We start from the raw sequence: 24,336 nt of genomic DNA on the forward strand, positions 1-24,336 counted from the left end.
TGTAATATAACAAAATGTGGAAAAATTCAAGGGGTCTGAATACTTTCCAAATGCACTGTATGGACATGTTTACTACTACACATTGAATATGTGCCTGGTTGTAAAAACATGTTAATTGTCATAGAATGCATGTACATAGAGGTAATTATTCAAATGGACGGGGTAATAGTAGCCGTGGAAAATGTACCAAATTGTCATACTTGAGTCAAAGTAAAGATACCTTAAGAGAAAATGACTCAAGTGAAAGTCACCGAGTAAAATATACTTGAGTAAAAGTATTTGGTTTTAGATATACTTAAAAATAAATAATTTCAAATTCATTATAAGCAAACCAATTTGCACAATTTTTAAAAATGTATTTTTATTTTATATGGACGTATAGCCAGGGGCACACTACAACACTCAGACATAATTTACAAACGAAGCATTTGTGTTTAGTGAGTCTGCCAGGTCAGAGGCAGTAGGGATGACCAGGGATGTTATATTGATAAGTGTGTGTGTGAATTGGACAATTTTCCTGTCCTGCTAAGCATTCAAAATGTATGGAGTAAAAAGTACATGTTCTTTAGGAATGTAGTAAAAATTGTGAAAAATATAAAAAGTACGGTACAGATGCCACCCCCCCCCCCCCCAAAAAAACTACTCAAGTAGTACTTTAAAGTATTTTTTACTTAAGTACTTTACACCACTTGGTAATATTAAGCTTTCAATTATTCCACAATTCAGCCTTAAGTTTTATTTTGTGTCTGAATACCCCAAAGTATGTGATTAACATGATAGGTTAAATCGAATTCACCAATATTGCTTTGTTTGAATGGATGTTGGTTAACCTTTGACAGTGAGGTTCAAGTAACCAAGAGGATTTGTTATGCTTTATTCATGTGTATATATCCATTTTTAATCCTTTGAATATTGTAGTTTAGTTATAATAAACTTTTTTGAATGAATATTTGTGTGGAATGTTCACATCAATTGGAAAAGCAGTCAGTATGTATTTAATTATTACTTGATTAAAAAGTTGTGGACAAAAGTATGGGTAGAAATTAATAAGGAAAGGGTGTAAATATTAGCCGGTGATCTATATTATAAAGGGGATAATAAAAAGTTAAAATTGAATCATGAAAAGCACATCTTGTTCTTTTTGAATTCTGGATTTATTAAGTCAGGGTAACTACATGTAACAGGAGTGAGATCCCCTTGGGACCAGAACTGACTTAAGTATTACTGAACCGATACCCCCATCTATACAGAGACACGGCAATACTATTATGACAACAGTATTGGAACAATATGATAGTGTCCGTCGTGGAAATATTATTTCCAATGTTCAAATCCAGAAATACAAAAATGCTCGTCCTCATCTTCACTCACATATCAACAGAGAAATACTAAAATGTAAACGCCTCCCCCACTCAACAACTGTCCTCAGTCAGTCAACACAAAAATCATGACGAGATGAAAATAATCAAATAAATAATTATAAGTAGTGTAAGTAACACTATTTGTAACATAGGGACAGCTCTAGTGGGGATTGGGAGAGGTGGCAACACTGGAGCAGCTATGGTCAGTCAATACTCAATAAATGAAAAAGCAAACAGAGAAATCATACACATAAAAGACATACATTAAGACTGACACATTGAATAAAAGACATGTATTCACTTACACACGAGAGACAAGAAAACAATGAAATATGCAATTGTTCAAAAGTGCTTCAATACCTCTCGTTCATATTATTAACTTCAAATAACTTAAAAAAGTGCAAAATGGCAGAGAAATAAATAGTCTTTCTGTCTTCAGGACTGCAATAGTGAATGATCGGAGGGAAATAATATACTGTACATGAAGTTAAAAGGCTCCATCATGCATGGGGCTTGAGAGAAGAAGTGGCAGGTGTGGTGGTAATTCTAACCAAAAGGAGAGAGACTGTATTCTTCAACTTCATTATAAGATTAGCCAAAATGAAGCAATCAATAACAACCACTCAATTAGTGCATCGTTAGGAAAGCGCAATGAACAGAGTTGTATCTCTCCTCTCATAGAAAAAGTGCAACCTATTTTGTCTATGTGGCAGTTTAGCAGATGTGCAGAAACAGGCCCGGGGAACAGAGATATAAAATGTCATTTAGCTTGTCTGTGTAGATCAAGATAGCTGATATCGCCACCACTCTCTGTTCCTCCCTGCACTTCCCACTAAGTCACACAAGACAAGCCTGTATCAGTAAAAATACTAACATATAACAATAGACAAATCTCTAGGTAAAACAGCATAGTATGTCTAATTAAACAGTATAGTATGTAATTCATATTTCCACCACACAGGGTAAGGAGTTGTTAAGCTCCAGATGACAAGGCTCTCTCAACCCTCCTGTCCAAAGTCCTCTGTGAACTTCCTGACCTTGAACAAGTCCTCCGTGTTGACTGTGGGGCGCGTGGTGGACAGGGACCGCAGCATGTCAGACTGGAGGGCAGAGGACACAAAGCAGATAACAAACCATTAGCACTGTTCACACACAGCAGACAAACATATGAGCATGGTTTAGCATTTGTATAAATGTGTAATACCTCAATGTGTATGTTGAAAAACAGCTTGTCTGTATGAACAGAATGTGACTGAACATTGTGAGTGGCTCTAAATTATTGTATTTATTATAGATACAGTCAATATTGGGCCTATATGAATTTCCAGCTACATTTGAACCATAGAAACTGATATTTTGAACCCTAGAAACTAACCCTATAAAGACATTAGTTTATTATAAAAAGCAAAAATATTGATACAAACACATGTAATTTGAAGTTAAGGTAATTTTGTAATATTAGGTTTCTCCACTGTGTTATTGAGATGTATTACATTGTACACTGTTTCTTTAAGAGCTTCAAGTTCATTGCTATAACATGATCAGGGCCAGTTGTTTTGGTTGGTTTTTGTGTTTCTTTTCTTTTCTTTCTTTTTCTGTATTTCCAGCATTATCCACTAGGTTTGCTGCAGGTAGAACATTCTAGGAAATGGACATTAATTAATGATCAATCGGCCTGCCTGGTTGTGCATAAATGTTTGGTGGGGGGTGGGGAGTGTCACCTAAGCCAAGGGAGGCGTAGCTCTATGAATCTCATATTGCTCAAATGAACAGCAAACCTGGTTTCAAAAAACAGATCTAGCAACAACTCACAGCACAACTCCTCTCCCCTATTTGTCAAATATCTTTTGTGTGTATGTATTGTTATACTGTATAGGCTATGTGTGCCATTTTTAAATGTATGTAGTTCTGTCCTTGAGCTGTTCTTGTCTATTAATGTTCTGAATTATGTCATGTTTCATGTTTGTGTGAACCCCAGGAAGAGTAGCTGCGGCTTTCGCGCAGCTAATGGGGATCCTAATAAAATACCAAATACCTAAATGTAGACTAGCCTACCGGCACTGTATCTGTGAGCTGTTGGCTAGAGTGCACGTGCCAATACCATAGTAGGCACATTTGAGTGTAATGTTCCCACCAGTAGTGTTTCCACAAAACAACCACTCTGTTTGGTGGAAACACTACTGGTGGGAACATTTTCTTTATGCAGATTTTAGAATATTCGCATGAAAATCCGTTGTCAAATGGATAGAAACCTAGCTAATCCCTCTCCCTTTAAACTGCCCCTAATTGACAGATGTTTTACTACAACTTCCAAGTCCATTGGAGAGGATCAGCTTGAGCAAAGTGAAGTGGAGAATCTGTGTTAACCCCCAGATGAGCTTCAATGCCATACAACTCTCCTTCCTTGGCTTCCAACTGCTCTTAAACGCAGGGAAAACTAAATTCAACCGATCCCTGCCCGCCCCTGCTCGCCTGTCCAGCATCACTACTCTGGACGGCTCTGACTTAGAATACGTGGACAACTACAAATACCTAGGTGTCTGGTTAGACTGTAAACTCTCCTTCCAGACTCACATTAAGCATCTCCAATCCAAAATGAAATCTAGAATTGGCTTCCTATATCGCAACAAAGCATCCTTCACTTATGCTGCCAAACATACTCTCGTAAAACTGACCATCCTACCGATCCTCGAATTCGGTGATGTCATCTATAAAATAGCCTCCAACTCTCTACTCAACAAACTGGACGCAGTCTATAACACTGCCATCCGTTTTGTCACCAAAGCCCCATACACTACCCACCATTGCGACCTGTACACTCTCGTTGGTTGGCCCTCGCTTCATACGCGTCGCCAAACCCACTGGCTACAGGTTATCTACAAGTCTGCTAGGTAAAGCCCCGTCTCATCTCAGCTCACTGGTCACCATAGCAGCACCCACTCGTAGCACGCACTCCAGCAGGTATATCTCACTGGTCACCCCCAAAGCCAATTCCTCCTTTGGTCGTCTTTCCTTCCAGTTCTCTGCTACCAATGACTGGAACAAACTGCAAAAATCTCTGAAGCTGGAGACTCATATCTCCCTCACTAGCTTTAAGCACCAGCTATGAGAGCAGCTCACTACACCTGTACATAGCCCATCTATCTACCTACCTCATCCCCATACAGTATTTATTTATTTATCTTGCTCCTTTGCAGCCCAGTATCTACTTGCACATTCATCTTCTGCACATCTTCCATTCCCGTGTTTAATTGCTATACTGTAATTACTTCGCCACCATGGCCTATTTATTGCCTTAACTCCCTTATTTTACCTCATTTGCACTCACTGTATATAGACTTTTTGTTTTCTTTTGTTCTACTGTATTATTGATTATGTTTTGTTTATTCCATGTGTAACTCTGTGTTGTTGTATGTGTCGCTCTGTGTTGTTGCTATGCTTTAACTTGGCCAGGTCGCAGTTGCAAATGAGAACTTGTTCTCAACTAGCCTACCTGGTTAAATAAAGGTTAAATAAAAAAAATCACTGATCTACAAATAATATTCCCTGACAAATAATAGGCTTTGTGCAATTAAGATTCATAGAGCTCCGCCTTCCCTGGCTTAGGCGATCCCCCACCAAACACTCACGCAATTAAAGAAAATTTCTTAGGATTTTTTAACCTGCAGCAAACCTAGTGGATAATGCTGGCATTACTGGTAAAACCCCCACAAAAATACAAACGACTGGCCCTAGTTATGATCACTGATTTCCTGAAGAAGCTATCTATCCCCTTTCCTTTCTTTCTGTGCCCCCAAATGTATGGATATACTGGAAATTAAGTAACCAGGTTATTAGCTAGCTAATGAGGTTACATGATTGAACAATGTCCAAACAAATTCCCGTGAGTGGTTTTGGAACAGCCCGCTAAATGGTTTATGAATGTATAGCCAATTCACTATCGGAATAAAAAAACGTTGCGTTGGTAATATGGATCATATCTTTTCACCTGTTTACCTTTTCACACTCCGTTTTCCCTGGAGCAATGGTGCAACCTCTACGGGCACTCAAAAACAACTGTACAGCGAAGCCTTATCAACACAACAACTATTATCCGGGTGACAATTCATCTAAACGCACATCGCTCCCAAAATAAAATGTCAGATTGCATAGCAAAATATTTAGGAGCATATGTGACCACAATGGTCACACTTTAGAGCCCTGGTTGTGGATGCGTGCTTGTCACCATGCAGACGATGGGCTCCAGCAGCTTGTCGCTAGGGACTTCCATCCAGGTCATCTCTATGGCAGCCGGGTCCCCAGGCGAACACGGGGTCAGAAGGTCATCCACCATCAATTGACTGTTGGCACGGGACGCCCCTCGCACCTAGAATAGCATAACAAACAACAAACAAACTATCTTAAATATCCTTAATAGTAGGGAAAGAGATACACCTTTAATGTGGTGTACATGAGTCGACTACAATGGAGTTACTATATCAAGTGTATAACCTTTTTGAAGTGTGTGGCTGACTGCACTTTCCTGACAGGCTGCATGAGGGCATCTCGTACAATGATGCTGATGTCAGCCCCAGAGTAGCCTTCTGTCTTTTTGGCAAGCTGACGAAGGTCTGCGTCACTCAGGCTGTGGGGTGTGTTGCCCAGGTGCAGACGAAACATCTGGGACCTAGCAGGCTCCTCTGGGAGAGGGATGTAGATACGCTTCTCAAACCTGACAGTGACATAATGTACTGTTGAGAATGCTTGATGATTACTTTATTGCATCTGTTAGTATGGTGATTTTTCAGTAGCATATTGTGAAACAATAATGTAATGAAACAGAATCATTAAAAGCTTTAAAGGAATCTGTAACCACACCTGTATAGCATAAGAAAAGCCAATATACAAAAGAAATACACACATTGTAATCCAGATGCATGCCTCGATAAGAAGTGTCATAACCAATATAATTAATGTACTTATGACTTTAGCCTGGTGGGTGCTGAAATAATCTATATAATGAATGTACTTGTGACTGCAGCCTGGTAGGGGCCCCTATTATTTTTTTACCAAACTTTCACAGTTGCACCACAAATATAATAGGTTAAGTGATTTGTAGAGTGTTAAATGATTTGTATTGGTGGGAAAAAGCCTGCCTCAAAGAAAGAACTTAGGGTGGGAAAAAATAGTGGTGCGAAGCCAAAACAAGTTGATCATTTACATAGAGAGGAGTGACTATGTAAGGATGAAACTGTATAAAAGGAGTGTGCTGGGGCTGGGAAAAACAGTTGATCCACGGACCAGCTCGGCTTGTTACTTTGTAGTAAAGTCTATTTGAATTCACAAGTACCGGTATCTGAGAAATATTATTGGACCAATATTTCTACGAAATTAGGAAATGATTTTAGCTTGAACAATACAAAACCAAAAAATCCCATTTTGGGTGCGTATCTATAGTTCTACAAACATTTTTTTTAAATCCAGGTCTGGTCTTCCACTCAATGGAATCTACATGAATAGGTACACACAGTTTCAGCATATATTCAGGCTTTATCATTACTTCTGTGAATATGAGAAACAACAAACCTATGTCCCATCCCAACTTGACCCTGTCCTCTTATTTTGACCACTGACCTTCTGCGGATGGCAGCATCCAGAACCCAGGGAATGTTAGTGGCCCCAAGGGTAAGGATTCCATCATTGTTGTTGCCCACACCTGTCAATCAGAGAGGAGGAATGAGAACTCTATATAAGCCTGTTGCTCATATGGAACGTGCATTGAATCAGAAAGGTTCAAGTCAACTGATGGAGAGGATTAGGTTTAAAGTCTTCTCTGATGAGGTGTTTGTTTGGTCTGAAGTGTAATAGCTGTCTTGGCAGATGGTGGGGAGTGGGTGTAGTGACTAATCTCTCACCTTGCATCTGCACCAGGAACTCTGTCTTGATCCGCCGGGCTGCCTCACTCTCATTCTCATTCCTGGAGCCACAGAGTGAGTCCACCTCATCAATAAAGATGATGGAGGGCTTGTGCTGGCGGGCAAGATCAAACAGGTTCTTCACCAGTCTGACGGATGGAGAGAGAAAGAGAGGCACAAACATTTCACAGGACACATAAGTATCAGTGAGAAAACAATTGTTCTAATCAGTTGTGGATGCATGCATAATGGGGATTTACACAAACAGTAGAATTACAAGTAAAAATGATATCTCACTTCTCACTCTCTCCAAGCCACTTGGACATGAGGTCTGATGATGACACAGAGAAGAAGGTGGAGTTGTTGGCTTCTGTGGCTACTGCTTTGGCCAGGTAAGACTTTCCCGTCCCAGGGGGTCCAAAGAGAAGAATCCCTCTCCATGGAGTGCGTTTGCCTGCAACCAGAGACAAATTCAAGCATAATGAACAAATAGACAGAATACACATACAGTAGTATATCGTTATGGTGACACGTCCACGCAGAAGATAGTGAGAAAGATGATGTTTGGGAGAAATAAAGACATTCTAACCTGTGAAGAGGTGCGGGAATTTAATGGGCAGGATTACAGCTTCCTTCAAGGCCTCCTTAGCTCCCTCTAGTCCAGCCACATCGTTCCACCGGACATTGGGCTTTTCCATTACAATGGCACCTGTACCAGGACAAGAATCAGTGAAGCATCTAAGTTAATTTCCTTCATGTACATGAGAGACACAGTTTAGACAGCCGACATGTGAAAGAGGAGACAAACACACTCACCCATTAGTTGCTCTTGCAGTTTCTTTCTCTCTGGATTTTCACCCTCGCTGTCACTGTCACTCCTAGAAGGAATATACATTTCTAAATGTGAAACAAACTACTCGGTGCTGGTAACTGTGTGGCCCTTGTCATTGTCTGCAATGCATGCATGCATGCACAGTTTTTATGATCTATTTTCAAAGTGTTATTTCCTAGGTATGCTATTGTTAATGCAGGACAGTGTCTGTATGAACAAATGTGTGACAACTTACTTATCATTACTCTGTGCTTCCTTGACAGGCTTCTTCCCTGCTTTTTCTTTGTTCTTCAAGTAATCTTTGAGTTTCTCTGCCCGGTCTAGGTACTGCATACACTTCCCACGTATGCTCTCCTTTGCCTTGTCACTGTGTGCATCATCTGGAGAAAATACATTTAAATAACATTAATTTTTAACCACCTTCCATCCATTAAGTATTTTCTAAATCAATGTTGACCTCCCAAAAACACAAGCTATGTTCCCCTCTGCACACTTAAAAAAATTGGACTGCGGCCAGGAGAAGATGACATTTTACACTCACACTTGATAGCATGCAGGAAGTACTCCACTGCATGCTGGTAAAGGCGCAAAGCCTCCTCATAGTTCTTGTTCTTATCCTCCTCTGTGGCTTTGGTAACAAGATCTATCGCTTTCTGCGTATGTGAAGAGAAAGGAAGGGATGAACGATATACATGAAAACATCATTGTAGAGTCCAGTAACTGTGATAAGTAAAAGCTGACATTTACAGACAACAGTGGAGGCTGCTGAGGGGAGGATAATAATCATAGGAATCATAATAATGGCCGGTATGGAGTGAATGGAATGGGTTCAAACACATGGTTTTCATGTGTTTGATACCATTCCATTCACTCCATTCCAGCCATTACTTCATTCCTGTCACATATTAGAGATCCTTTTAATTCTCTATTTGGTTAGGTCAGGGTGTGACTAGGGTAGGCAATCTACGTTTTCTATTTCTGTGTTGGCCTGGTATGGTTCCCAATCAGAGGCAGCTGTCTAACGTTGTCTCTGATTAGGGATCATATTTAGCCAGCCTTTTCCCACCTGTTGTTTGTGTGATCTTGTTTTTGTGTAGCTACCTGTGAGCAGCCCAGAACATCATGTTTCTTCTGTATTGTTTTTGGTGAGTTTCATATTTATGAAACATGTGGAACTCTAAGTACGCTGCGCCTTGGTCCATTAATTCAGACGAGTGTGACAATTCCAGCCATTATTATGAGCTGTCCTCCCCTCAGCAGCCTCCACTGACAGAAGTAATTATCTACTAGTCTAATACCTATAATAAATAGACTTGACTAGACAATCCATTAAGGAATACATAGCCTAAGTAACAGTAGCTGAGAAATCCCAACTCTCCATGTACAAGAACAACAAATTTGAGTGGTGACAAGTGTGGGCGGACTGGTGCTCCGACTACACTGAGTCACTGTCAGTCGATACTTATTAGCTGTAAACAATCTTAAAGCCTTACTGTGTACTTATGTTTGTCCTGTGTAAAGAGGCCTTTCGATGTTTGCTGAAACCCATACTTTTAATCAATCTTTGGCCAAATACAACCACTGACTGTTTTCTCGTTTCTGTTGCTCTAAGGCTGCATTTACACAGGCAGCACAATTCTGATCTTTTGACCAAGCACATCAGATCTGGGGGCGGCAGGTAGCTTGGCGGTTAATTGGGTCAGTAACTGAAAGGTCTCTGATTCGAATCCCTGAGGAAGTCAAGGTGGAAAGATCTACCGTTCTGCCCTTGAGCAAGGCAGTTAACCCTGACAACTGCATGCGCCATGGATTTTGATTAAGGCAGCCCCCCACACCTCTCTGATTCAGAGGGGTTGGGTTAAATGCCGAAGACACAATTTGGTTTAATGCATTCAGTTGTGCAACTGACTAGGTATCCCCTTTCTTTTCACATCAGATCTTTTTCAGAGCTGACCTGATTGGTCAACAGACCAATTAGTGAATAAAAGATCAGAATTTTGCTACCTATGTAAATGCAGCCTAAAATGGCAACTCAGGGCAAATGCATGTGCCAGTTGAATATCAGATTACATAGGCCTACGTCTACAAACACTCATTGTCCAAATGAGGAAACAGTCGGTGGCTGTATTTGACAAACGTTTTATTAAAAAATATGGATTTCAGCAAACAAAAGCCCAGACTTTACACAAGAGAAACAGAAACAATAGTATGAATTTAAGATTTTGTACTCGTTGCCACTCAACGTTCTTGTACTTGTACAGTACCTTCAGAAAGTATTCATACACCTCGACTTTTTCCACATTTTATTGTGCTACTGCCTGAATTCAAAATGGATTAACTAGACTTTTTTATCACCAATTTACACACAACCCCATAATGTCAATGTAAACAATTTTTTAGGGTATACTTGGCCTTGTGTTTTAGGTTATTGTCCTGCTGAAAGGTGACTGTCTCCCAGTGTCTGTTGGAAAGCAGACTGAACCAGGGTTTCCTCTAGGATTTGGCCTGTGTTTAGCTCTATTCAATTTTTTATTTTTATTTTTTACTCCCTAGTGCTAGCCGATGACAAGCATACCCATAACATGATAAAACCACTTCCATGCTTGAAAATATTAAGAGTGGTATTCAGTGACGTGTTGTGTTGGATTTTCTCATACATAACGCTTTGTATTCAGTCCATAATAAATTGAATTTCTTTGCCACATTTTTTGCAGTTTTACATTAGTGCTCTATTGCAAACAGAATGCATGTTTTTGAATAATTGTTATTCTGTACAGGCTTCCTTCTTTTCGCTCTGTCATTTAGGTTAGTATTGTAGAGTAACTACACTGTTGTTGATCCATCCTCAGTTTTCTTCTGTCACAGCCATTAAACTCTGCAACTGTTTTAAAGTCACCTGGCCTAGTGGTGAAATCTCTGAGCGGTTTCCTTCCTCTCCATCAACTTAGGATGGAAGTCTGTATCTTTGTAGTGACTGGGTGTATTGATACACCATCCAAAGTATAATTAATAACTTCACCATGCTCAAAGGGATATTCTATGTCTGCTTTTTTTTAACCAATCGGTTCCCTTCTTTGCGAGTGTCACGGCCCCTCCTCTGCAGTGCAGGGGCGGTTCCTCCTGCAGGCAGAGGAGGGTCGTTAGTGATTGGAGTCACCTGGGCTCAGGGTATTTAAACTGCTTCACTAATCCCTCTTGTCTCTCTCTCTGCTCCTCCAGGTATGATCTTGTTTTGTTTGTTCCTTTGTAGTTTTGCATAGTTTTCACTCAGTCATATTCACACACACACAGATTCACGCATCCCTGCACTTTACATACACCTTACATTATGATACTTTCACACCTCATTCCTTTTTCTTTGTTTAAAGTTAATAGTTTGGTTTATAATAAAGAACCTTTTTGATTGGCCTATACCTGTTGTTCGTGTCCCCTCATTTTTGCCACAGGCTATGAGTCAGCCTGTGACAGCGAGGCATTGGAAAACCTCCCTGGTCTTTGTGGTTGAATCTGTGTTTGAAATCCACTGCTCGACTGAGGGACCTTAGTGATAATTGTATGTGTGGGATACAGAGATGAGGTAGTCGTTCAAAAATCATGTTAAAAGTATTATTACACACAGTGAGTCCATGCAACTTATTATGGGACTTGTTAAGCACACTTTTTATCCTGAACATATTTAGGCTTGCCATAACAAAGGGGTTGAATACTTATTAACTCAAGACAGTTCAGCTTTAAAAAAAAAAGATTTTGTAAACATCTCTAAAAACATCATTGCACTTTGACATTATGGGGTATTGTGTGTGTGCCTGTGACACATTTCAATTTATTACATTTTAAATTCAGGCTGCAATACAATAAACTGTAGAAAAAGTCAAGGGGTGTGAATACTTTCTGAAGGCACAGTAAGTGGAGAGTTGAGATTTCTCAGCTAAAGTAACCGTTACATGTGTCACTGACAAGTGTAGCTACCTAGTTACCTAGCTAGATTACACATATGGTTGGTAGCTAATAATGTACAATTCAATAACAGCTAACCCATTCATCGATGCTAACTACCTTTAGCGCCTATTGACGATAGTATCTTCTGGCCGGGGAAGATTTATTAAGAGCCCCAACGCTCATTCTGAATGTTAAAACGCAGAACTTGCAGTACGGTTTTAAAAACATAAGGAATTTATCTTTCACATCAGCAAGAAATAATAATGAAGGTTAAATTACTACACCTTTACAGGGTTAGGGTTCCCACGCGGCCGTATTTCCATGTTACAGCGCTTGTTTACGCAAAACAGATGGAAGATGAGGCATATCTGTGCTAATTAGTTTCTGCATCTCCGAACACGTGTTTAAATGGAAGACGGACGCAAAAACATGTCACTGAAAAATACTGTTGGATAGAACTAAGTTAAAACCGGTTAAAACAGAGTACATTAAGTGTATATTTTGCATTTGTGACATTATTTTGATGTGATATGTAAGTAGAGACTATAAAAGGTTAGGCCACAGGGGCCCCCCGGGTGGCGCAGTGGTCTAGGGCACTGCATCGCAGCGCTAGCTGTGCCACCATAGACTCTGGGTTCGTGCACAGGCTCTGTCGCAGCCGGGCGCGACCGGGAAGGTCCGTGGGGCGTCGCACAATCGGCCTAGCGTCGTCCGGGTTAGGGAGGGCTTGGCCGGTAGGGATATCCTTGCCTCATCATGCACTAGCGACTGGTGCATGCATGGTGTTTCCTCCGACACATTGGTGCAGCTGGCTTCCGGGTTGGAGGCGCGCTGTGTTAAGAAGCAGTGCGGCTTGGTTGGGTTGTGTTTCGGGAGGACACATGGCTTTCGACCTTCGTCTCTCCCAAGGCTGTACGGGAGTTGTAGCAATGAGACAAGATAGTAACTACTAACAATTGGATAACACGAAATTGGGGAGAAAAGGGGGTAAAAATCAACAACAACAAAAAGGGAAAAAAGTTAGGCTATTATTGGGCTAAATAACAGCATACAAGTTAACTGGTAACTACGCTAACTATAAGTTTAATTTATGATGTGGCTAGCAAGCTGCACAATACATTGGTATATACAGCCTGAAACTGATGCCTGCAAAATCGTGTAAATGTTCCTTACAATCCAGAATGTTGAATACAATAACATTTTTATTTACTCTGTTGGTTTTCTGTGCAGTTTTTCCTTCAGCTGTACGAAATTTGAGACTAAAGGTCCACAGGAAAGTATTGTTTACCAGACTTTTTAGAGAGCCTGTAGGTATATGGTTCAATGGCTATTAAACCAAGCATACCATGACAAAGAAAATGATATATTCTGAATCAGGGGAGGATGGAGAACAATCCCAACATTTTTTGTGTGTGATTAAAAAAAACTTTTTTTTAAAGAAAATTCTAACACCAAAAGATTTACCGATTGTTCTCCATCATCCCTTGATTCCGAATTTACCATAAGATAAGATGGCACCAATGGAGATTGTCGAAATCTTACGTGCGCCAACCCGACTTTGTTATTTTGTGACTATCTTTGTGTTTAACCTTACTTTTGTTGGGTAGAAAGCTCACACCATTATCACCTATGACCGCCAAGTACTTTAAACTATGAATCGACAGCTACAAACCTCAACTTCGACATTGATTTTGGCTCCTACTTCAACTCCGACTCAGCTGTTCCGTTGTTTACACCGGACCCTACTCCACTGTTCGGGCTACCCAAGTGCTGCAAGCAAGGGCTAGAGTCCTTGTTAGACGCAAAGAAAAATAATCCGGCACTCCCCTCTGTTTTATTGGCAAATGTCCAGTCACTTGAGAACAAGATGAGCTCCGTTTGAGAGTTTCTTACCAACAGGGCTTGAAAAGCTGTACTACTCTATGCTTTTAAGAAACTTGGTTGACGGGTGATATGGACATAAAAGTCTAGGGTTTCTCCATGCTTCGTCGTGACCAGACAGCGGACTATGGCAAAATCAAAGGGGGAGAAGTGGGCCTCTTCATAAACAACAACTGGTGCGCTGCTTCAAGTGTGAAGGAAGTCACAAGCTTTTGCTTACCTGAGCTTTCATCTGTAATCATCACTGTTGTCTACATCCCACCACAAAACGAGAATAGCACTAAGTAGGCACTCAAAGAGCTGTACAGGGCCATAAACAAGCAAGAAAATGCACACCCAGAGGCAGTGGGCGGAGACTTTAACATGGGAAACCAAAAATGCATTTTACCCCACTTTTACCAATATGTCTCCTGCGCCACAAGAGGCGCTAACAATCTGGACAACTTTTACTCTCCCTAGAGAAATATATACAAGGCCCTCCCACACCCTCCCTCTGGCAAACCAGGTCATGACTCCATACTCCTTCCTGTTTACAATCAAAAACTCAAACAGGAGATACCAGTGACGCACTCAGTACGGAATTGGTCTGACAAAAGCTGACGCTAAGGTACAAGACTTCTTCGCTAGCACAGACTGGAATATGTTGAGGGATTCATCCGATAACATTAAGGGGTTTACCATATCAGTCACGGACCTCATCAATAAATGTATCGAAAACGTCGTCCCCACAGTGACCATATGTATGTACCCTCACCAAAAGCCAAGGATTACAGGCAGTATTAAGGAAGTTAGAGGTAGTTTTGCCAGCCAATGCTAAATACCGCAATGACTGCACTCACATCTGTAACCATGAAATGCTTTGAAAGGCTGGTCATGGCACACATCAACACCATCATCCCAGACACCCTAGGCCCACTCCAATTTGCATAACGCCCCAACAGATCCACAGATGACACAATCTCTATTGAACACTGAGAAATACCTACAGTGCATTCGGAAAGTATTCAGACCACTTCCCTTCTTCCAAATGTTGTTGTGTTACAGCCTTGTTCTATAATGGATTACATTATATGTTTTACTCATCAATCTACACACAATGCCCCATAATGACAAAGAGAAAACAGGTTTTTAGATGATTTTTTAAATGTAAGTATTCAGACCCTTTGTTTTGAGACTCGAAATTGAGCTCAGGTGCATCCTGTTTCCATTGATCATCCTTGAGATGATTCTACAACATGATTGTAGTCCACCTGTGGTAAATTCAATTGATTGACATGATTTGGAAAGGCACACAACTGTCTATATTTGTTAGTTAGTTCGTTGTTGACAGTGCATGTCAGAGCAAAAACCAAGGCATGAGGTAAAATGAATCTGGGGAAGGGTATCAAAACATTTCTGCAGAATTGAAGGTCCCCAAGAACACAGTGGCCTCCATCATTCTTAAATGGAAGAAGTTTGGAAGCACCAAGACTCTTCATAGAGCTGGCCGCCCGGCTATACTGAGCAACTGAGGTAAAAAGGCTGACGAGAACCTGATGGTCACTCTGACAGAGCTCTGGAGTTCCTCTGTGGAGATGGGAGAATCATGCAGAAGGACAACCATCTCTTCAGCACTCCACCAATTAGGCCTTTCTGGTAGAGTGGCCAGAGGGAAGCAACTCAGCAGTAAAAGGCACATGACAGCCCGATAGGAGTTTGCCAAAAGCCACCTAAAGGAATCTCAGACCATGAAAAACAAGATTCATTGGTCTGATGAAACCAAGATTGAACGCTTTGGCCTGATTGCCAAGCATCACGTCCGGAGGAAACCTGGCTCCATCCCAACGGTGAAGCATGGTTGTGGCAGCATCATGGTGTGGGGATGTTTTACAGCGACAGGAACTGAGAGGCTAGTTAGGATCGAGGGAAAGACGAACGGAGCAAAGCACAGAGCGAGATCCTTGATGAAAACCTGCTCCAAAGCACTCAAGACCTCAGACTGGGGCGAAGGTTCACCTTCCAACAGGACAACGACCTTAAGTAAACAGCTAAGACAACGCAGGAGTAGCTTCGGGACAAGTCTCTGAATGTCCTTGAGTGGCCCAGCCAGAGCCCGGACTTGAACCAGATCAAACATCTCTGGAGAGACCTGAAAATAGCTGTGCAGCGACACTCCCCATTCAACCTGACAGTGCTTGAGAGGATCTGCAGAGAAAAATGGGAGAAACTCCCCAAATACAGGTGTGCCACGCTTGTATCATCATACCCAAGAAGACTTGAGGCTGTAATCGCTGCCAAAGGTGATTCAACAAAGTGCTGAGTAAAGGGTCCGAATACTTATGTAAATGTGATATTTATTATTATTATTATTATTTTTATTTTTTTACATATATATACATTTTGCAGATATTTCCAAAAACATGTTTTTGCTTCATCATTATTGGGTATTGTGTGTAAACAATTGAATTAATTTTAGAATAAGGCTGTAACATAACAAAATGTGGAAAAAATCAAGGGGTCTGAATAGTTTCCGAATGCAATGTATGTGAGAATATAGTCCAGTGAATAATGCACACTGCTCTCTCCCACCTGGACAATAGGAATACCTACTGTACGTGAGAATGCTGTTCATTGACTACCATAGTCCCCTCCAAGCTATCCCCAAGCTCGGGACCCTGGGACTGAACACCTCCCTGTTCAACTGGATCCTGGACTTTCTGACGGCCATCCACAGGTGGTGAGGGTAGGTAAAAACACATCTGCCACGCTGACCCTCAACACGGAGGCCTCTCAGGGGTGTGTGCTTAGGCTCCTCCTGTACTCCCTGTTCACCCACAACTGTATGGCCACTCACAACTCCAACACCATCATCAAGTTTGCTGACAACACGACGGTGGTAGGCCTGATCGCCAACGACAATGTGACAGCCTACAGGGAGGAAGTTGGAGACCCTGCAGTGTAGCGACAGAACAACAACCTCTCCCTCAGCAAGACAAAGGAGCTGATCGTAGACTACAGGAAACAGACCCCATCCACATCAACAGAGCTGTAGTGGAGCGGGTTGAGAGCTTCAAGTTCCTCCGTGTCCACGTCACTAAGGATCTATCATGGTACACACAACACAGTCGTGAAGAAGGCGTGACTATACCTCTTTTTCCTTCAGGTGAATGTTAAGATTTGGCACGGCCTCTCAGATCCTCAAAAAGTTTTCAGCTGCACCATTGACAGCATCTCGACTGGCTGCATCACTGCTTGGTATGGCAATTGCACCACCCATGATCGCAAGGCACTACAGAGAGTGGTGCGGACAGCCCAGTACATCACTTGGGCCGATCTCCCTGCCATCCAGGACCTCTATACCAGGAGGTGTCAGAGGAAGGCATGGAAAATTGTCAGGACCCCAGCCATAGCCTGTTCACTCTGCTACCACATGGCAAGTGGTACCGTTGAAACAAGTCTGGGACCAAAAGGCACCTGGGTTCGTTCCACCTTAAAAAGCACAAGAATGAGGATTTCGACACACACCATCTCAGATAGTTCTGAAATGTTTTTTTGTTGTTGTTTTTGTTAGAAACATATACAATTAACAGTCCTGCCTCAAAAATATATAATTGGATTTCTGAGAAATTAAGCAAATTGACTGCACCCAAATTGGCAATTTTAATGTATAGGATAATTTTACAATAATATATTACTAGCATACGATTTGTTCCAAACTTTTTCTAAGAATGAGTTAGACATGAGGAATCCAAAGAAACGGCCAAAAGCCACTCACGGACCCTTCACACCCCATGCCAATCCCACCCCAACAATGAGTATACAATCTCAGTTTTCTATGTTTGAAATGTAGTATGGAGCTTCGGCTCGGAATATTGTTTCTTCATCCTATGTAATGTATTCCCAGTGAATTTGGTAAATTTTTCCCCCCTGTTCTGAGAAATTAGTCATGGTTGAGTCAGTCGTTAGGTTTTTGTTGCATCCTACATCCGGATATTACCAGGTTCTGACAACAAGATGGTGCTATTCTAGTTTTTTTAATATATATATTTTTTTAAATACCCCCCCCCCCACACACACACTTTAAAGGGCTAGTTCACCCAAATTACATATTGGTTTGACAGCAATCCATGCGTTGGTTTTGTTGTCCACTGTTTAAAATGCTGACTTTTTGGCATTTGTTGCACAAATCTGATGCAAGTCATTAGCGAGGTTTCCATCCAATTGGCGACAGATTTTCATGAGAATATTCTAAAATCTGCATTAAAAACAATATGCACATTTTCCCAACAGAGATGTGTTTCCATAAAATTGACTTGTTGCGGTAAAAGGATGTGTGTGATGACATAGTGCACATAAAAATAACTTGCAGATAAATTCTCATGTACCGAATAAAAACTACAAGTTAAATGGGTTTCCATCATATTTTCAACTGTACTGATTGTTTTGTCATAAACTGTGTGTTATATTATATATTGAATGTGCTCATTCTGGTCTAAGCACGTGTACTCTAGCCACCAGCTCGCAGATACAGTGGGAATAACGTGCATGATGAGATTATTACGGACAAAAGAGCTAGATTCTTATTATTTGCCAAACGGCAGCCAAGCATCGATCATCATGTCACCAGAATAAGACCCTCAATATTTATTGGAAAGGAGCATCAAGCTTATACCCGTGCACTTTCACCACTCTGTGAAGTTCATCATAACTTATTTAATCAGTAGCCTAATAAACTGAATGCTTTCCCCAGTCGTAGTGGGAGGACCACACAACATACATTAAGTGAATCCAAGTTTACTTCGATATGATGGTTATTATATGAATATTTGCGCATAAAGGTGTTTCCAACGCAACTTCTCACATAATTAATTTTACCGACACAAAAAGATCCCATCTGGTCTAGCGTATTTTGGAAATTTTCCTGAAGAAATTCCATGTCGTGACATTTTTTACCCAACATGTATTTTACTTGCATAAAATGGTTGGATGGAAACCTGGTTAATGGTACCTACAGTGGGGCAAAAAAGTATTTTGTCAGCCACCAATTGAGAAATCACATTGTAGGATTTTTAATGAATTTATTTGCAAATTATGGTGGAAAATAAGTATTTTGTCACCTACAAACAAGCAACATTTCTCTCTCTCACAGACCTGTAACTTCTTCTTTAAGAGGCTCCTCTGTCCTCCACTCATTACCTGTATTAATGGCACCTGTTTGAACTTGTTATCAGTATAAAAGACACCTGTCCACAACCTCAAACAGTCACACTCCAAACTCCACTATGGCCAAGACCAAAGAGCTGTCAAAGAACACCAGAAACAAAATTGTAGACCTGCACCACGCTGGGAAGACTGAATCTGCAATAGGTACGCAGCTTGGTTTGAAGAAATCAACTGTGGGAGCAATTATTAGGAAATGGAAGACATACAAGACCACTGATAATCTCCCTCAATCTGGGGCTCCATGCAAGATCTCACCCCGTGGGGTCAAAATGATCACAAGAACGGTGAGCAAAAATCCCAGAATCACACGGGGGGACCTAGTGAATGACCTGCAGAGAGCTGGGACCAAAGTAACAAAGCCTACCATCAGTAACACACTACGCCGCCAGGGACTCAAATCCTGCAGTGCCAGACGTGTTCCCCTGCTTAAGCCAGGACATGTCCAGGCCCGTCTGAAGTTTGCAAGAGAGCATTTGGATGATCCAGAAGAAGATTGGGAGAATGTCATATGGTCAGATGAAACCAAAAAATAACTTTTGGTAAAAACTCAACTCATCGTGTTCGGAGGACAAAGAATGCTGAGTTGCATCCAAAGAACACCATATCTACTGTGAAGCATGGGGTTTGAAACATCATGCTTTGGGGCTGTTTTTCTGCAAAGGGACCACGACGACTGATCCGTGTAAAGGAAAGAATGAATGGGGCCATGTATCGTGAGATTTTGAGTGAAAACCTCCTTCCATCAGCAAGGGCATTGAAGATGAAACATGGCTGGGTCTTTCAGCATGACAATGATCCCAAACACACCGCCAGGGCAACGAAGGAGTGGATTCGTAAGAAGCATTTCAAGGTCCTGGAATGGCCTAGCCAGTCTCCAGATCTCAACCCCATAGAAAATCTTTGGAGGGAGTTGAAAGTCCGTGTTGCCCAACAACAGCCCCAAAACATCACTGCTCTAGAGGAGATCTGCATGGAGGAATGGGCCAAAATACCAACAACAGTGTGTGAAAAGCTTGTGAAGGCTTACAGAAAACGTTTGACCTCTGTCATTGCCAACAAAGGGTATATAACAAAGTATTGAGATAAACTTTTGTTATTGACCAAATACTTATTTTCCACCATAATTTGCAAATAAATTCATTAAAAATCCTACAATGTGATTTTCTGGATTTTTTTCTTCTCATTTTGTCGGTCATAGGTGAAGTGTACCTATGATGAAAATTACAGGCCTCTAAAATCTTTTTAAGTGGGAGAACTTGCACAATTGGTGGCTGACTCAATACTTTTTTGCCCCACTGTATATAAACTTTTTACACTTCCTGTCCAAATCATCCTGAAGTATCTAAAAATTGATTGTGTTACTCAATTATGTATTTACAGTGCCTTGCGAAAGTATTCGGCCCCCTTGAACTTTGCGACCTTTTGCCACATTTCAGGCTTCAAACATAAAGATATAAAACTGTATTTTTTTGTGAAGAATCAACAACAAGTGGGACACAATCATGAAGTGGAATGACATTTATTGGATATTTCAAACTTTTTTAACAAATCAAAAACTGAAAAATTGGGCGTGCAAAATTATTCAGCCCCTTTACTTTCAGTGCAGCAAACTCTCTCCAGAAGTTCAGTGAGGATCTCTGAATGATCCAATGTTGACCTAAATGACTAATGATGATAAATACAATCCACCTGTGTGTAATCAAGTCTCCGTATAAATGCACTTGCACTGTGATAGTCTCAGAGGTCCGTTAAAAGCGCAGAGAGCATCATGAAGAACAAGGAACACACCAGGAAGGTCCGAGATACTGTTGTGAAGAAGTTTAAAGCCGGATTTGGATACAAAAAGATTTCCCAAGCTTTAAACATCCCAAGGAGCACTGTGCAAGCGATAATATTGAAATGGAAGGAGTATCAGACCACTGCAAATCTACCAAGACCTGGCCGTCCCTCTAAACTTTCAGCTCATACAAGGAGAAGACTGATCAGAGATGCAGCCAAGAGGCCCTTGATCACTCTGGATGAACTGCAGAGAACTACAGCTGAGGTGGGAGACTCTGTCCATAGGACAACAGTCAGTCGTATATTGCACAAATCTGGCCTTTATGGAAGAGTGGCAAGAAGAAAGCCATTTCTTAAAGATATCCATAAAAAGTGTTGTTTAAAGTTTGCCACAAGCCACCTGGGAGACACACCAAACATGTGGAAGAAGCTGCTCTGGTCAGATGAAACCAAAATTGAACTTTTTGGCAACAATGCAAAACGTTATGTTTGGCGTAAAAGCAACACAGCTCATCACCCTGAACACACCATCTCCACTGTCAAACATGGTGGTGGCAGCATCATGGTTTGGGCCTGCTTTTCTTCAGCAGGGACAGGGAAGATGGTTAAAATTGATGGGAAGATGGATGGAGCCAAATACAGAACCGTTCTGGAAGAAAAGCTGATGGAGTCTGCAAAAGACCTGAGACTGGGACGGAGATTTGTCTTCCAACAAGACAATGATCCAAAACATAAAGCAAAATCTACAATGGAATGGTTCAAAAATAAACATATCCAGGTGTTAGAATGGCCAAGTCAAAGTCCAGACCTGAATCCAATCGAGAATCTGTGGAAAGAACTGAAAACTGCTGTTCACAAATGCTCTCCATCCAACCTCACTGAGCTCGAGCTGTTTTGCGAGGAGGAATGGGAAAAAATTTCAGTCTCTCGATGTGCAAAACTGATAGAGACATACCCCAAGCGACTTACAGCTGTAATCGCAGCAAAAGGTGGCGCTACAAAGTATTAACTTAAGGGGTCTGAATAATTTTGCACGCCCAATTTTTCAGTTTTTGATTTGTTAAAAAAGTTTGAAATATCCAATAAATGTCGTTCCACTTCATGATTGTGTCCCACTTGTTGTTGATTCTTCACAAAAAATACAGTTTTATATCTTTATATTTGAAGCCTGAAATGTGGCAAAAGGTTGCAAAGTTCAAGGGGGCCGAATACTTTCGCAAGGCACTGTATGTCTATAATAAAGCCCTTTTGTGGGGAAAAACTCATTCTGATTGGCTGGGTCTGGCTGCCAAGTGGGTGGGCTTATGCCCTCCCAGGCTCACCCATGGTTGCATCCCTGCCCAGTCATGTGAAATCCATAGACTAGGGCCTCATGCATTTATTTATATTGACTGATTTCCTTATATGAACTGTAGTAAAATCAGTAAAATCTTTTGAAATTGTTCCCTTTTGCATTTATATTTCTGTTCAGTATTTATACAAAATAAATCTCCTTCTGGTGCTCCTTACATTCTGTTTGTTGCCTAATGTTTTTCAAGTTGGGAGCAGTGTGTGTAGGTTGTGGTTTTGTGGGAGAGAGTGGTGTGTGTGTGTTTATTTGAGAAAGGGAGACAGAGAGTGTGTGAGGGAGGGAGAGTGTGTGTGTTTTAAAGAGTAAAGAAGGTTTCATTCAGTGTTTTATCCTTACTGCCACAATGACATGCAGATCAGTATGCATGTATATTCCTTCCTCCTATTCCTCCAGCCAAATCACAGGGAGGCCTTTGCAAATATTAGCAAATCAGCCATGCTATGCAGTATTCTGTTATAGTAAACAGTGTGAAGTTAAATTCAATATGTGCTGCATTGAGTAGAAGTGTGAATATCAGTGACAGGTTTTTTGTGTAGCCAAGCAAATGCGCATAACGTTTCGAAAGCGGGAATAAGCATTGGGGGGACAGGCGAACAGAAAGCTAAGCCACTCAATTTCCCCACTGTGGTATTGCGATACCACTCACTATCGTGATACTACTAGGTATCGTGATACTTGGCCTGGTATCAAGTCCTTAGGAAAATGTTGCTATCGTGACAACGCACACACACTCCTTACACTCTATATTTACTGAAGCTGTTCTGTTATTATCTATATTGATTGCCTAATCAATTTAACCCCTACCTACATATTACCTCAACTACCTTGTACCCCCTGCACATTGACTCGTGACTGGTCAATTGCTATTTACTATTTTCTATTTTTATTTGCCAATTTCCTTACTTTTTAAACTGCATTGTTGGGAAAGGGCTAAATAAGCATTTCACGGTCACCTACACGTGTTGTATTCAACTCCGGAGTGGTGCAGCGGTCTAAGGCACTGCATCTCAATACTAGAGGCGTCACTACAGACCCTGGTTGGGAGTCCCATAGGGCGGTGCACAATTGGCCCAGCGTTGTCTTGGTTAGGGTTTGGCTGGGGTAGGCCATCATTGTAAATAATAATTTGTTCTTAACCGACTTGCCTAGTTAAATAAAGGTTAAATGTGACGAATAAAATTGTATTTAATTTAGTGTTTCATTGTCATGGCATAGTTGGTTCAATAACAATTGACGAGAGAAGACAGAATATCCAATAAAAAAACACATTTTACCTGGGTGCTGAACCGTCCATATAACTACCTACCCGCTCTCAAAAGTCGGGTAAACAATATTTTGCTGTAGATATTTTATTTAAAATTACAAGCAGTTGAAAGACAAACCGACCAATGTAATTGTATATAACATTCTGGCTTGTAAGTCTTGTAATTTACACGATTTGCAGACATTAGATTCAGGCTGTATATAACAATTAATTTATTACAGCCTGGTTAATCACACTACACATAATGAATGCAGTATTAGCACATCAATGGTGAGAGATTGTTTACACAGTTATCATTAGATAACTAGCTGGCTAACCTACCTGTAATGTTGACGTTGTCATTTCATCTCACACTGCACTCCACCCAAATTCCTGTCTCTGATACTAATTCAAGTTACCTTTCAAAATATGTTTGCAATATTTTCAGAGGGGAGGTTGCTGCATGACTAAGGTAACTACGCTTGACTCTTTCTGTGACAGCCGCGGCCCAGCAACGGTTTTCACAAGTTACCACAGCCACAAAGTCAACATTGGCTATATATCGCAAATTATGCATTTTTGGTCTTAATTTAGGGTTAGGAATAAGGTTATCAGTGTGGTTAGGTTTAAAATCAGATTTTAAGAAGATAAATTGTAGAAATAAACGGGGTTTAGTCATGACTTTGTGGATGTGGTAACTACTAACGACCACCACCAACAACACCATAGACATGAGAACGCCTGCATCTCTCCGAAGAGAGAAAAAAAAGAGGTTCTGCCGCCTAGCGGACATGGAGTCAGGAAAAAAAACGAGGGTAGGAAGGGAAGTTATTTCGAAATCTTTGTAATTTTTA

General features: G+C 41.0%; 1 protein-coding gene across 5 annotated transcripts; it reads right to left on the bottom strand.

Annotated features, from left to right (window-relative positions):
* Window positions 1-1,132: 1,132 nt before the first annotated feature.
* On the bottom strand, window positions 1,133-24,311 carry LOC135509451 (vacuolar protein sorting-associated protein 4A-like). 5 transcript variants are annotated; one of them, XM_064930116.1, is made up of 12 exons: window positions 23,825-24,311; window positions 12,311-12,936; window positions 8,629-8,740; window positions 8,323-8,467; window positions 8,072-8,133; window positions 7,845-7,964; window positions 7,553-7,709; window positions 7,256-7,404; window positions 6,975-7,056; window positions 5,853-6,072; window positions 5,587-5,727; window positions 1,133-2,461 (listed from the first exon to the last, which is right to left on the bottom strand). In XM_064930116.1, exons 2-12 carry the CDS (start codon window positions 12,347-12,349, stop codon window positions 2,360-2,362), a joined length of 1,329 nt encoding a protein of 442 aa, XP_064786188.1. In that variant the 5' UTR covers window positions 12,350-12,936; window positions 23,825-24,311; the 3' UTR covers window positions 1,133-2,359. The 5 variants fall into 5 exon arrangements, with proteins under 5 accessions (XP_064786188.1, XP_064786189.1, XP_064786191.1 ...); XM_064930117.1 differs by lacking the exon at window positions 12,311-12,936; XM_064930119.1 differs by lacking the exons at window positions 12,311-12,936; window positions 23,825-24,311 and adding an exon at window positions 14,128-14,348.
* Between the last annotated feature and the right edge of the window lie 25 nt (window positions 24,312-24,336).

Source organism: Oncorhynchus masou, chromosome 22, assembly GCF_036934945.1.
Source record: "Oncorhynchus masou masou isolate Uvic2021 chromosome 22, UVic_Omas_1.1, whole genome shotgun sequence".
NCBI lineage: Eukaryota > Metazoa > Chordata > Actinopteri > Salmoniformes > Salmonidae > Oncorhynchus > Oncorhynchus masou.